The 12117-nt window shown below is 43.6% G+C and overlaps 2 protein-coding genes across 4 annotated transcripts; both read right to left on the bottom strand.

The window, feature by feature from the left end:
• Positions 1-3718: 3718 nt before the first annotated feature.
• RB195_015602 (uncharacterized protein) lies at positions 3719-5930 on the bottom strand (the record flags this gene model as incomplete). 2 transcript variants are annotated; one of them, XM_064206388.1, is made up of 2 exons in its annotated part: positions 3719-3876; positions 4022-5930. In XM_064206388.1, 2 exons carry the CDS (start codon positions 5928-5930, stop codon positions 3719-3721), a joined length of 2067 nt encoding a protein of 688 aa, XP_064062268.1. The 2 variants fall into 2 exon arrangements, with proteins under 2 accessions (XP_064062268.1, XP_064062269.1); XM_064206387.1 differs by lacking the exon at positions 3719-3876 and having other exon boundaries at positions 3972-5930.
• An 87-nt stretch (positions 5931-6017) lies between these two features.
• On the bottom strand, positions 6018-6692 carry RB195_015601 (uncharacterized protein; the record flags this gene model as incomplete). Of its 2 annotated transcripts, none has more annotated exons than XM_064206385.1 (1): positions 6018-6692. In XM_064206385.1, the coding sequence occupies one exon, from the start codon at positions 6690-6692 to the stop codon at positions 6018-6020; it is 675 nt and encodes a 224-aa protein (XP_064062266.1). The 2 variants fall into 2 exon arrangements, with proteins under 2 accessions (XP_064062266.1, XP_064062267.1); XM_064206386.1 differs by having other exon boundaries at positions 6018-6620.
• Positions 6693-12117: the final 5425 nt, after the last annotated feature.

The raw sequence follows: 12117 nt of genomic DNA, 5'->3' as shown, positions 1-12117 counted from the left end.
AAATGGGTTATACAAATTGCCCTCATGCTGGCAACAGGACATTAATAATGTCAACTATGTTATTCAATAAATTTTGTTGACTGTAAGAAAAGAATTGTATTTTGCTTCATTCCAAAGCCAGACAGAACGTTCCGGTAGACCTAATGTGTTTGGCTTGAGACGGTCAGGCATTCCCTTGTCACAGAACACGCCGGCGATTTCCTGCCACTTCAGCCATGTTTCGTTTACTCGAGCAGTAACCTCACTTGAGAAATTTCATCGAGATATATAAAAGCGTGGATTCTCAGAAGGCCTATGTCGTTAGCTTTGATGGTGACAGTCTCATTTACGCAAGTGATCGTTATGTGTTCAATCTTTTTAACAATGTGACGTAGCTGAAATCTTGCTAGTATATCGGGCTACACTTGTATTTGCTACTCCATTCCTTTTTGTCTTAAGTCGCCAGCATGATGTCATCGGCAAAAAGGAGCATCTATTCATGATGCAAACTTCAGAATGTCTACCTCAATGGTGTCCATGAAGATCATAAAGAGTAGGTTAGAGCTCGCTGCGTGCAGAAGTCACTAGTACAAGAGGCTGTTGGTGGCTGCTAGGAACTACGAGGATAAGAAATGCACGCGGTAGTGCCCTTAGGCTCTTCGGGCAAGGCTAAAAAAGCCTCAAGATATACATTTAGCCCCATTCTATGTAGAAGATTATTCTCCTTCTATTATCTTATCAGTGAAGGAATACATTGTGAGCTGTTACAGTGTAGTAGACTAACTTAAACTAGACTATCTCCAAGTCCTCTCTTCTTGAAACCTCGGCATTTGAGAGTGTATTTATGTTTTCTTGTTATTCCAACGAGGTGAAACTGTTTTAATTGGCCTGACGTTTCGACAAACTCGTCTTTTTCAAAGGCCTGAAAATGGTTCAAGGTCTTTGGTACCATGCATATCCCATCAAACTCCTCCTCTCTCCTCGCCAAGCCTCGATATTGTTCCAAGTACAACACGCAAGACCTTCAAAAGGAAAACAACTGACCACTTCCACCGACTATCGGGGTTGGTAAACCACCGCGTTCTTTAAGATTGTCACCAAGGTGAATGAGATCTACGCAATGTGCAGTATCCTTGAGTACTAGTGTCTGGAAAACGTTAAGGAACTGCATGTGGGGCAATCTTATAGCTCACAGAGTGTAACGAAAGGCAAGAAGTCATTGGTAATTGATAAGCACTCATTTTTGTTATTCATGGACGGATTCCTGACTGAAATCCAGAATGCTTCCAATGCCTTCCTAGCAGGTATTTTTTTTTCGTTGGCTAATATCGCACATTTCACTTCAAACTCATTTCCATCATGCATATCATTTTTGTGGGGCCCTAACGGTCATCGAACTCCCTCGCCTTTTACTAGCCAAATGTTCCTTGATACGCACGTTCAGCATCCTTCCAGTTTCTCCAATATAAATAGCGTTGCACGTTAGGCATTCTATTTGGTAAATAACTCCGACGTTCGTGCAATTACCGGCCTTACCGAATGGGCAAACCACGCAACATTCTGACACGCATTGCCTATCGTAGAATCTATTGCGAACTAACTGTTGCTTGATGCTGTCGTTTGGGATGTTCACCAACACAACATCATCTTGCAGCTGTGCTCGCAAAAGAGTCCGGTGTATAGCAGCAGTTAAGGAGTCAGAGACGAAGATACAAAGGAATTCTACCTTCACGTGGGATCCTCACTGTCTTGTTTGCAGTTCGAGATTAGGTGTTAGATTTCAATCTCGAGTAACCGTTTGAAGTAGCTATGCTTGTGGCTAGTTTTAGTGGTTCCTTCCGTTCTCTATCCCCTGCGCACATTGCTGTTGCTGTCTTGACCATATTTCGGATGACTGCCTTTTTCATGCCATTAGGATGAGCTGACTTTGCGTTTATCAAAGTAAACGTTTAAACTAAACTTGTTTCCACCTAAAGACATCACTCCACGAATCTGAGGTGGTACGGATTTCAAGTGGAGTATTCGTATATAGGATAGTAGATTATGGAGAGGGATGCGATTCCGTCAATTTCTTCTTAAATCCCGTAAAAAACGGCCCGAAAGATGCGGCGCAAGCACAAGATGGGCGCGCTCCACTCGAACTCCCTGTGGAAAATAGTGCGCCGGAATGCTCGAAGACGTATCTTCTGGGCCGTTTTCCACGGGAATTAGGAAGAAATGAAAGGAATCACCTTTTTCTCAATAATCTACGATCCCGTACACGAATACTCCACCGGAAAGCCGCACCAGATTCGTGGAGTGATGCCTTTAAATGTCAACTGTTTTTTTTTCATTCACCAGCATTTGAATGTTTGTTCATCAGTAAACTCTTTCTTGACCGGCTCTTTCGCATAATATTTTTGTCTAAAAACAAATGTGACAAGTGTGTCTCATAAACACACTATCTGTCTTCCAAACGAGAGAAAAAGAGTTTGTTTCAATCAGGTAATTAACACACCATATGCGAAGTTTTTGGGGCCTCTCTGAGAAGCGTTTCACCCCGAAGTAGCATGTTTTCCTGAAAAAGTTTCTCAAGAATACTGCAGAAACCAAGCAGTGATTCTTTATGATGTGTACTATGGAGCAGAAAAAAAACGGTCCTCATTTCAACCTCGGTATGTATTTGACACGTTCCACAATTGATACTATCTAAAAAAAACATTTTACTGATGAGAAACCGAAACCTAAGCTTTACCAATGTTAATGTCTTCCTGTGTTTTTAGAAACGCGAGACGAAGGGAGTCCTAAAAAATTGATCTCCTTACGGCATGTTATATATAACAGACATAACTTCTTCGTCAATCTGTGCCTGATAGTCACAAAAATATACATACGTGCTATTTCAAAAATGTGCGTTAGGATCGATGCGTCCGTATTTTTACTCTTTAAACGTTTCGCTTGATCTGAGAAATTACGTTTACTCTTGTCGAAGTGACTGATTTTCTCATCATTTTAAATTGTTACGACGGAAAAAAGTGAGATTCTCGTCTAGTTCTATGAACAAAGTCTCCATCAAGTTGTGATGCCAAGAAAATGTGAATCCTGGATCAATCTTTGTTGAATTCCTGAAAAGAGAAGCTCCAGGCGAGAAGACTGAGACATTCTACATTACCACGAATGTTTTTAATGAAAGCATAGAGCGCTATTGATAATCCCAGCAGTTTGGATTATGAGCACAAACGCCCGGAAGATGCCGCATATCACTACGTCCTTTTCTCTACAAACTATACAATGCGATCGAAACGAAACCACAAAAGGCATGAAAGTCAAGCGTGTTGCAGATGGAACCGAGGTGCGACCATCGCAAACTGCAGCAAAGCTCCCAGTACGCCGCTAACCGCTACTCTCCACCGCACCGCCTCGAGAGAAGCCGCGTCCGCAATTGCACTGTCCTTCATGTCGTTCTGGCCCTACTATACGATCTCGTATAATGTGCTAATTAAATCGTGAAAATGGGTTGGAAATAACTGTTTGAATTAGCGTATATACTTACATATACGACAAAAAAGACCTTTTTTCTGAATACAATATCCATTCACGTAACTAAAAGTTTTCCACAAAAAGCATGTTTACGCAATTTTCCTTTACAAAACATTTGCAGAAAATGTGAAAAAAATGTGGAAACACTCTTAGCGCTGTTTTGTCTTATAAGGAATATTTAAGAGTCGTGGGGGTGATTCCGTCCTTCTTCTTCTTCTTCCTAGCGTTTGTCCCGCGTTGTTGCAGGGTCCGCTTTTCTGCTTCTTGTCTTCCATTTGGTTCTATCCATTGCATCAGCCGTACACAAACGTGCATCTATCATATCCAGCTTCACACGGTCTAACCAGCGAATCTTTGGCCTCCCGCGCGGCCTCACTCCTGAAACGTCGAGCTTCAGAGCGGTTTTGGCAACAGAATCTTCCTCCCGCCGCAATACGTGACCAAACCATCTCAGTCGCGCCTCCTTCATCTTCTCAGTTATCGGGACGACACCGAAGATGGAGCGCACAGTGTCGTTGGATACCTTCTCTTTTAGCGTTACACCTATCGTCCACCTCAACATTCGCATCTCCATAGCGTGCAGCACTCTTTCCAAGGCTTTCGTTGTCGGCCAGCACTCGCATCCGTAAAGGGCAACAGGACGCACAACCGTCCTGTACCGTCTTCGACTTCAGTCGAACAGGGACTTTCTTGTCGCATAGTACCCCTGTTGCCATTTTCCATTTCATCCATGCAGCATTAACACGTGCTCGACCCTCTTGATCAATGTCGCCTGTGGAAGTCACTTTGGATCCAAGGTACTTGAAGCAGTTCACCTTGTTTAATTCGGTGCCATCAACACGAATTGAACCATCCTCTATTCTTGGTCCGCACTCCATGTACTCAGTTTTTGATGTGTTGAGGCGCAATCCATATTGCTGCAGCTGATCCTTCCAAGACTGCACTTGTTTCTGAAGATCATCTCGAGACTCCGACGCGAGCATGACATCGTCGGCAAAGAGTAGAGTCCACGGATGCTGCTTCTGGATTTCCTTCGTTATCGTGTCCATACACAGTATGAACAGCAGAGGAGAGAGGGATGAACCCTGATGAACCCCTACTCGTACAGGGAATGGCCTGCTTGTTCCAACAGCACATCGTACAACGCTGGTAGGCTTCGCATAAAGCAGCTTCGTCCACCGCACATATTCTTCTGATACTCTATGCGACCTCATGGACATCCATAACAGCTCATGTGGGACACGGTCGAGAGCTTTCTCGAGATCGAGAAAAGCAAGATGCACACTGCGGTTCTTCTCTCGATGTTTCTCCAGGAGGATTCGGACAGCATGGATAGCATCTATAGTGCTGCAGTCCTTCACAAAACCGCACTGGTTGAGTGAAACGCTAACAATTTTCCTCGGACGAGCTTCCAGGACACGCTCAAAAACCTTCATCGTATGGCAGAGCAGTCGTATAGGCCTGTACGAGGTGCAGTCAGCAATGTCTCCTTTCCCTTTCCAGACAGGCACGGTCACGGAAGTTTGCCAAACGTCTGGTGTCCGTCCTTCTGCAACGATCTTGTTAAATAGAGTTGCGAGCCACATGGACCCTCGATCTCCTAGCAGCTTCCAGAAATCAACAGGTATGTCATCAGGACCTGTTGCCTTGTTCGACTTCATTTTTGCGAGGGCAGCACTGACTTCGACGGCAGTAATTGGTAGAACAGGACCCTCGACGCTGGGAACGGTTGGGATGGGAGGATGACAGAACTCTTCGTTACACAAGTGATTGTAGTACTCTCGCCACCTCTCCAGGATCTGACCAGAGCGGCGCAGAACGGCTCCATCAGCTCCCTTAACGATCTTGGTGTGCTCCATATCCAACGTTGAGCGATGACGTGCTCTGACTAAACGATACACTGCCCGCTCCCCTTCTCTGGTATCAAGCATGTCGTACACAGCCTTGTAGCGGTCCGACTTCGCCTTGGAGACTGCCTTCTTAGCCTCCTTCTTCGCCGCTAGGTAAGCACCCCGATCTTCAGGCTGACGCGTCCTCCACCAGAGCTTATACTTGGACTTCTTCTCACGAATTGCCGCCTGAACTTCCTCGTTCCAAAACCACGTAGCCTTTTGTACCTTTGGCTTACCTAGAGTCGTCTTTCCCAGAGTGTTTTCCGCGGTCAAGCGTATAACGCTGGAAGTAGACAACCACATTTCCTCCACACTACGAGTAGGGTGGGGAAGTGTAGATGGAGCCACGGACGCGAAAAATACCTCCTTTCGATCCTTCAGATTCCACCATTTGATGCGCTGTGTTTCAGTCCTTGGATGTCTCTTCCTTGGACGGGAGATTTTCAAGTCCATAACGAGCAGATGGTGTTGGGCAGCGACATGGTCTGTAGGGATGACTTTTGAATCCTGCAGAAGTCGGCGATCTCGTCGGCGTAACATCCAGAAATCTATTTGTGTTTCACGACCGCCGCTGGTGTACGTGATCAAATGCGATTTTCTTTTCCGATACTGCGTGTTAGCAGTGATCTAGTCACTTGCAACAGCATACTCCAGGATTCGCAACCCGTCGTCGTTACGAGCTCCATAGCCGTATCCACCATGACAACTCTCGAATCCGTCTTTCCGGGAACCGACATGTCCGTTGAAGTCTCCTCCGATTGAAAGTACTTCTTCGCTTTCCAGGGATTGGACGTACTGCTCCAGATCTTCCCAAAAGCACGCCTTCTCTTCTTCACTACAGCCCATCTGTGGCGCATAAGCAGAGACGACTCGCAATTCCACTTCTCCTGTATCTACTTTTATAGCCATCAAGCGATCCGATAGTCGATCCACCGCTGTGACGCTATTTCTAAACGACTCGTTCAATATGATACCAACGCCGTTGCGATCTGATGTGCCGTGGTAGATCAGCTTGTAGCCATCGCCTAATTCCCTTGCCTTGGAGCCTTTCCAGCGAGTCTCCTGTACACAACATATGTCAACACGGCGTTTTCTGAGACTGTCTGCCAGTTCACGACTTCTTCCAGTAAGCGTCCCAACGTTAAGTGTTGCCAAGCGCACTGGATGTTGCTGGCGATGGCGGACTGACTTCTTTGGCCGGCTCCGTCCTTTAGCCGGTAGCCCTCGCATATTTGCCACATTGCCCGGGCGAGGACAATGCGCGTCGCTTCTGGGGTACGCCCTAGCTTCTGAAGAACACATAGTAGACATTAGCAGTATGACGCGACGGGGGTGTTGTCCTCGGTCGGCTTGTCGCACTAGCAAGCTAGCAGCCTGGCACCAGAATCGTCGTACTACCTCCTCACTTAGCTAGCCTGTAGCCTTGGCCCAAGAACCGGGCTACTAGCCGGACACCTTTGTGGCATGGTTGAACCTGCCGAGACGAAGTCTCGCCACCATAGCTGCCCGACGGCCAGGGCCACCGCTGCGCCGCTTTGAGGCGTGAGGTAGGATTTGCAGCAGATTCCGTCCATTTCTTCCTAATTCCCGTAAAAAACGGCCCGAAAGGTGCGGCGCCGCACAAGCCTGGCGCGCTCCAGTCGAACTCCCTGTAGAGATTAGTGCGCCAGAACTCCTGAAGCTGTATGTTCCCGGCCGTTTTTACGGCAATTAGGAAGAAATGGACGGAATCACCCTCCTCTCCATTATCTACTATCCCTTATAAGAATGCTCCACCTCAGATTTTTTTTCAGAAAAAAATTCTTTAGCTCATTGTCAGAACAGTGAATTTGAATCCGTTCGGTTAACATATCGACTATATCGACTGCTTTCTCCTTTGTCATCGCCAACAACTATTTTTTCTTGAACATTCGCTCCAAAAAGTCAAGCTTTCACTAAGCCTTTTCTCTGAGACAAATTTCTAGCCTTTGCATTCGACTTTCTATATTTTGCTTTTTATTTTTTTTTGAACACAAAATCTCAGCTTTGCTTTTGAATGTGCAGGTGAAGATTTAGTTTCAAACGGTGTAACGGAAACAAAGCGCGTCTTCCGATTTTCGACCGATCGGATCGGAGTTCGAAAAAAAAACTTGAGAAGCGGCAGAACAACAGCTGTCTATACTCCTGTAAGCAAAGAACGAAACGTAGCAAGAAAAAAACTTAACAGAGGGTGTAGAAACGTGATGTGTGACTTCGTGTGTTCATTGGTTCATCTAAAGACGAGAGATACTTAAACATTTGCAAAATTTGCGAAACAGTCATATGCTCCCCTTGAAAAAAATGTGTTTGGTAACTGTCAGAGACAGCAACATTACACTGCGTGTTATTGGTCACGTAAAAAACTCCGGGAAAGGAATGTGCTTTCAATATTGTAGATGTTCTTAATTGCGCACCATCAATCGATATTAACTCCGACAACTTCTCAAGAATCTTTTGAAGGAAAGCCAAGGAATTGCTCACCAACCTAACTGTTGGTCTATAAAGCTGCTCACTTGCTTGACCTATTCATCAAAAACATTACTCAAACAAATCAGTGAGAATTCTCTTATTAATTTAGTTTTCATTCCGAGAGCAAAAAACAATAAGTTGAGGAGTGCTCGCACCCATATCCAAATCTCTGGGAGTTGGTTTCACTTTTTTTTGAGAAAATAACCTTAAAATCATTCCTTTCTTCCGTTTGAGTCAAAGTATAACTATTAAATTGAATGAAAGTACAACTGTTTTGAAATCGTTTTTTTTTGGAAAAGTCGCAACTGCTTCTACATGGTTTATTCGACTTTTGCGGATTCTATTTGTGCGGAGAAAGAATAGTACAGCCTTATTCACGTAGCTGCGACGAAACAACCTACTACAACATAATGAGTAGATATTGAGAATTAGCTAAACAATTGGAATTATTTATGGAATGAGGGACTTAAGCACATTTTAGTAAGAACTGTAATTCATTATTGCATTGACAGCCGCGTAGATAGTGTAGACGATGCTAATGATTGTGCTCCCGCTTATCTGCCCCACATCATTCCTGGGTACATTCCCATGCCCATGCCGTAGCCATACATTCCATACGGGCGCCATGGACGGTATCCCATTCCCCAGCCCATGCCTGAAATTGTTACGTAAGGATACGATCAAGAAAATTCTTCGACATATCTGACCCCATTGAGCAGCAGTAGTGCTGACAAGCGCAAGCACAAGGAATACAGCCAGAAGCAGTTTGCTCGAAATCATAATCTGAAAAACGAATCAGCATGAACAATAATTAGAATAACAGCAATTGTCTTCATATTTTGGTGTGACTGTAGACGAAGCCGGTCGGAGGATACAAAGCGCAGGATGACAAAGGGACTGAGATCAAACACAAGGAGCCGTAAATGCTTCGCTTTTACAAACAACCAATTTGTTGTTCTTGTGGTTTCGCAGCTTCTTGTTTCAATCCACTCATATACTGTCCAGAGATACGGAGAGTGTTTTTTGGATAAACGAAAACAAACCTCCCGACAGTGTACTTCGTGATTACCCGTCAATGAAACAAAATCAGTAGAAAAATTTTCGCTCAACTAGTTATTTTCCTCTATGATTTGAAAAAACTCTCTTTAAATCAGAAAGATACCTTGAGCGCCATCATCTCCAAACTATTTCCTACTGGTACCCTGACTAGATAATTGGTGAAAGAAAAAGCAAAGAAGATGCAAAAACATTGTGACAAAGATGAAACAGAGAGATGATCTTCGTAAATTCTACTCCTGGAAGCAGAAGAGAACAACAATGTACTGGGATATGAACGCCACAGCAGTGATTGCTCTTCTCGAAGTCTATACTCCTTATATAGGAGGCGTCCGGGAACAACCTGCTGGGGAGAAATTCGTCAAAGTGCTTCAAGGTCATAGTAAGAATCGTCTAAATGTTACAGACAGAAAAAAAAACCATGAACCAGGTCCTGTTTTCTGCCTCATATGATTTTTTCCTTGCCCATCACATATGATGACACCTTGTCAAACACTGCAGAAATATCATCATTTGGCAAATTTGAATGCTCCTTGTGCAGTTTATGTAAACATTATCTCAATAATAACGATTGCAGGTGAACTTTCGTGCATTTTCTTAAGTTCGAACTGAACCAGTCGTAGAACCTCTTCAATCTAATTCGAATACATGCCCGGATAATTTGAAACCATCAGCCGTCCGAATGTTTCCTATGGTCCACAGTCTCCAGCTGAGTTTCAATACGTTCAGGAGTAAAAAAGGATCCGTGGCAGTGAAACCAGAGAAATTGCGGTATTAGCTTGAAGGCATCACCCCACGAATCTGAGGTAGTGCAGATTTCAGGTGGAGTATTCTTATGAGGGATAGTAGATTATGGAGAGGAAGGTGATTCCGTCCATTTCTTCATTTCCTTTCAACGGCCCGGAAGATGCGGCGCCGCACAAGGCTGGCGCGCTCCAGTCGAACTCCTTGTAGAAAATAGTGCACCAGAACGCTCGAAGCCGTATCGTCCGGACCGTTTTTTACGGCAATTGGAAAGAAATGGACGGAATCACCCTCCTCTTCATAATCTACGATCCCGTATACGAATACTCCACCTGAAATCCGTATCCCCTCAGATTCGTAGAGTGATGCCTTTGAATACGAGACTCCTTGCCGCTTTGCCGTATTTTGAACAAAAACGAAATCTTTATTTCTCTCGGAATGAATTGTGCATGTTGCGAAAAATCATGTTTCTTAATTTCTACATAGTTCAGTGTTCATCATGATCCGGACGTCTTCATCAACAACACAATCGTAAAATCGTCACCACAGAACATTTACTTCTTCTGCGATCTCGTGGTTCTAGCGGAAGTTTGAACAACACCATTTTTACAAACAACTAAAAATATCAAAGTTCTCGTTCACAGATACACATGACAGGTAGAAGATATCAATCACGCATGAAATCATGACACAGGCGTACAAGTAGTTTTCAAACAATCCTTGAAACGATACTTCTCCTTCGTCTTCCGAGAACGAATTTCGCAATCACACGCCACTGTCACCATACTCCATAATTACGTTTGAGAATTTGAACCCGTGTAGATTCAACTTAGATTTGGATGGACATCACGAAAAATCCGGAAGAAAATCTATTGTGCCTGTGTTTCACAATTTGCATATACAGTAGAGTCAAAACGGCATGAAGCACGATGCATTTGCATAAACGGCTGCGCTCGAAGCGGTGCTGTGAAGCCTAGTGATAAGAATCCAGGAGTGACCAATGCTGACACCATTCCTGGCTGTAGTTCGCTATGGTCCCACCGCGATTCCAACCACTATGTACACCGCGTCGAGCTTCGAGCACAGCCGCTTACGTAACTGCAACGTGTTTCATGTGTTTTGACCCTACTATACATACAAAGGTTACAAAGATACTTCGGTACTCTAACAAGTTATGTACACATTACGCGGAGGTGTGAAAATTGCGAAGTTTCAAGAGTTCCCATAAATATTCTTACTGTATATCCGAACATGTTTTGGACAATTTCTGGACACCGCTGAAATCGTGGAACTTTTCATTCTTACAAGTTATGGTTAAAGTTAGTACAAGTTACAAAAGTTACAAGTACAGTACACCTTTCCCCCTCTAGCTGGAATATTGCAAAGAAATGTTTTAGTGTGAAGCTATTACTTTCTTACAAATCTGAAGATTGAAGCGATGAAGATCTTCGAGCTTACAGCTTTGCTCTTATGTGTGAGGATTCCGTGTAACAGCAGTGACTTCCAAATTACTTCCAATGCTTTGAAGGGGAGCTTTGCTAGATGATGGATGCTGCTAAGCAGATGATAACTTCAGATCCTGACAAAAGGTTTTCGATTTTCTGTTCCATAGTGGTTTTTTTTCGAACTATTAATACTTTATCTCATTCTGTATGGTGTACATACATATATGTGTATTCCGTATATTAATATTATTTTATTTATTATTACATCAAGAAATTGTAACTACTGTTAAACTGGGGGAAAATTCGCTGAATTGTTATGAAATTCAGAAATGAAAACTGAAGGACATATAGAACTCAGATGGGGAGTCGAGTCACAGAAATAAAGTATTTTATTTAAAGGAGTGAACAGACATCCATAAAACAAATAATCGCATCCTATAAAGGCTTGACCAATCTTGAAAAATTCGCATCTTCAGCGCTTAATGACATACAAGAAAGTCCTACAAATTGTACATATTCTACCCAGCAATTTTCCTACCAAGTTTTTCTCTGAAAAAAATGAGAAACTGTCTTATGCAAGAGGGAATGAATGAAGGTTCAAAAGGAACGCAACGGAGAGTTCAGCAGCAAGAGGCCCCATTCTACCCTGGGATCTCAAAAATTAACCTCTATGCTTCAGAATACCTTTGGTGATGGTCAGCATCATTACGTAAATTAGCGTGTCTGTAATGCATTTTTGTTGCCTCCAGCTTTAAAAAACCTAACATGTGCGCTTCTATGTGTCCTTCACAAGAAAACGTGCCTGAGTCGCTAAAAGAGTGGATAATCTGCGATGAGTAGGCACGATACCGAGCTGAGATAGAGCAGTCCAGTAGTGCTTTGCTAGATTTTCTGGAAACGTATTATTCGAAAGTGCTAAATTGAAATATACAACATCTGACAAGTTGTTAGATAAAACATTTGCTCTGCGATATTCAAAGGACTGAAAGTGTAGT

The sequence above is a fragment of the Necator americanus genome, chromosome V, assembly GCF_031761385.1.
Source record: "Necator americanus strain Aroian chromosome V, whole genome shotgun sequence".
Lineage (NCBI taxonomy): Eukaryota > Metazoa > Nematoda > Chromadorea > Rhabditida > Ancylostomatidae > Necator > Necator americanus.
This window is presented reverse-complemented; position numbering and strand designations above follow the sequence as displayed.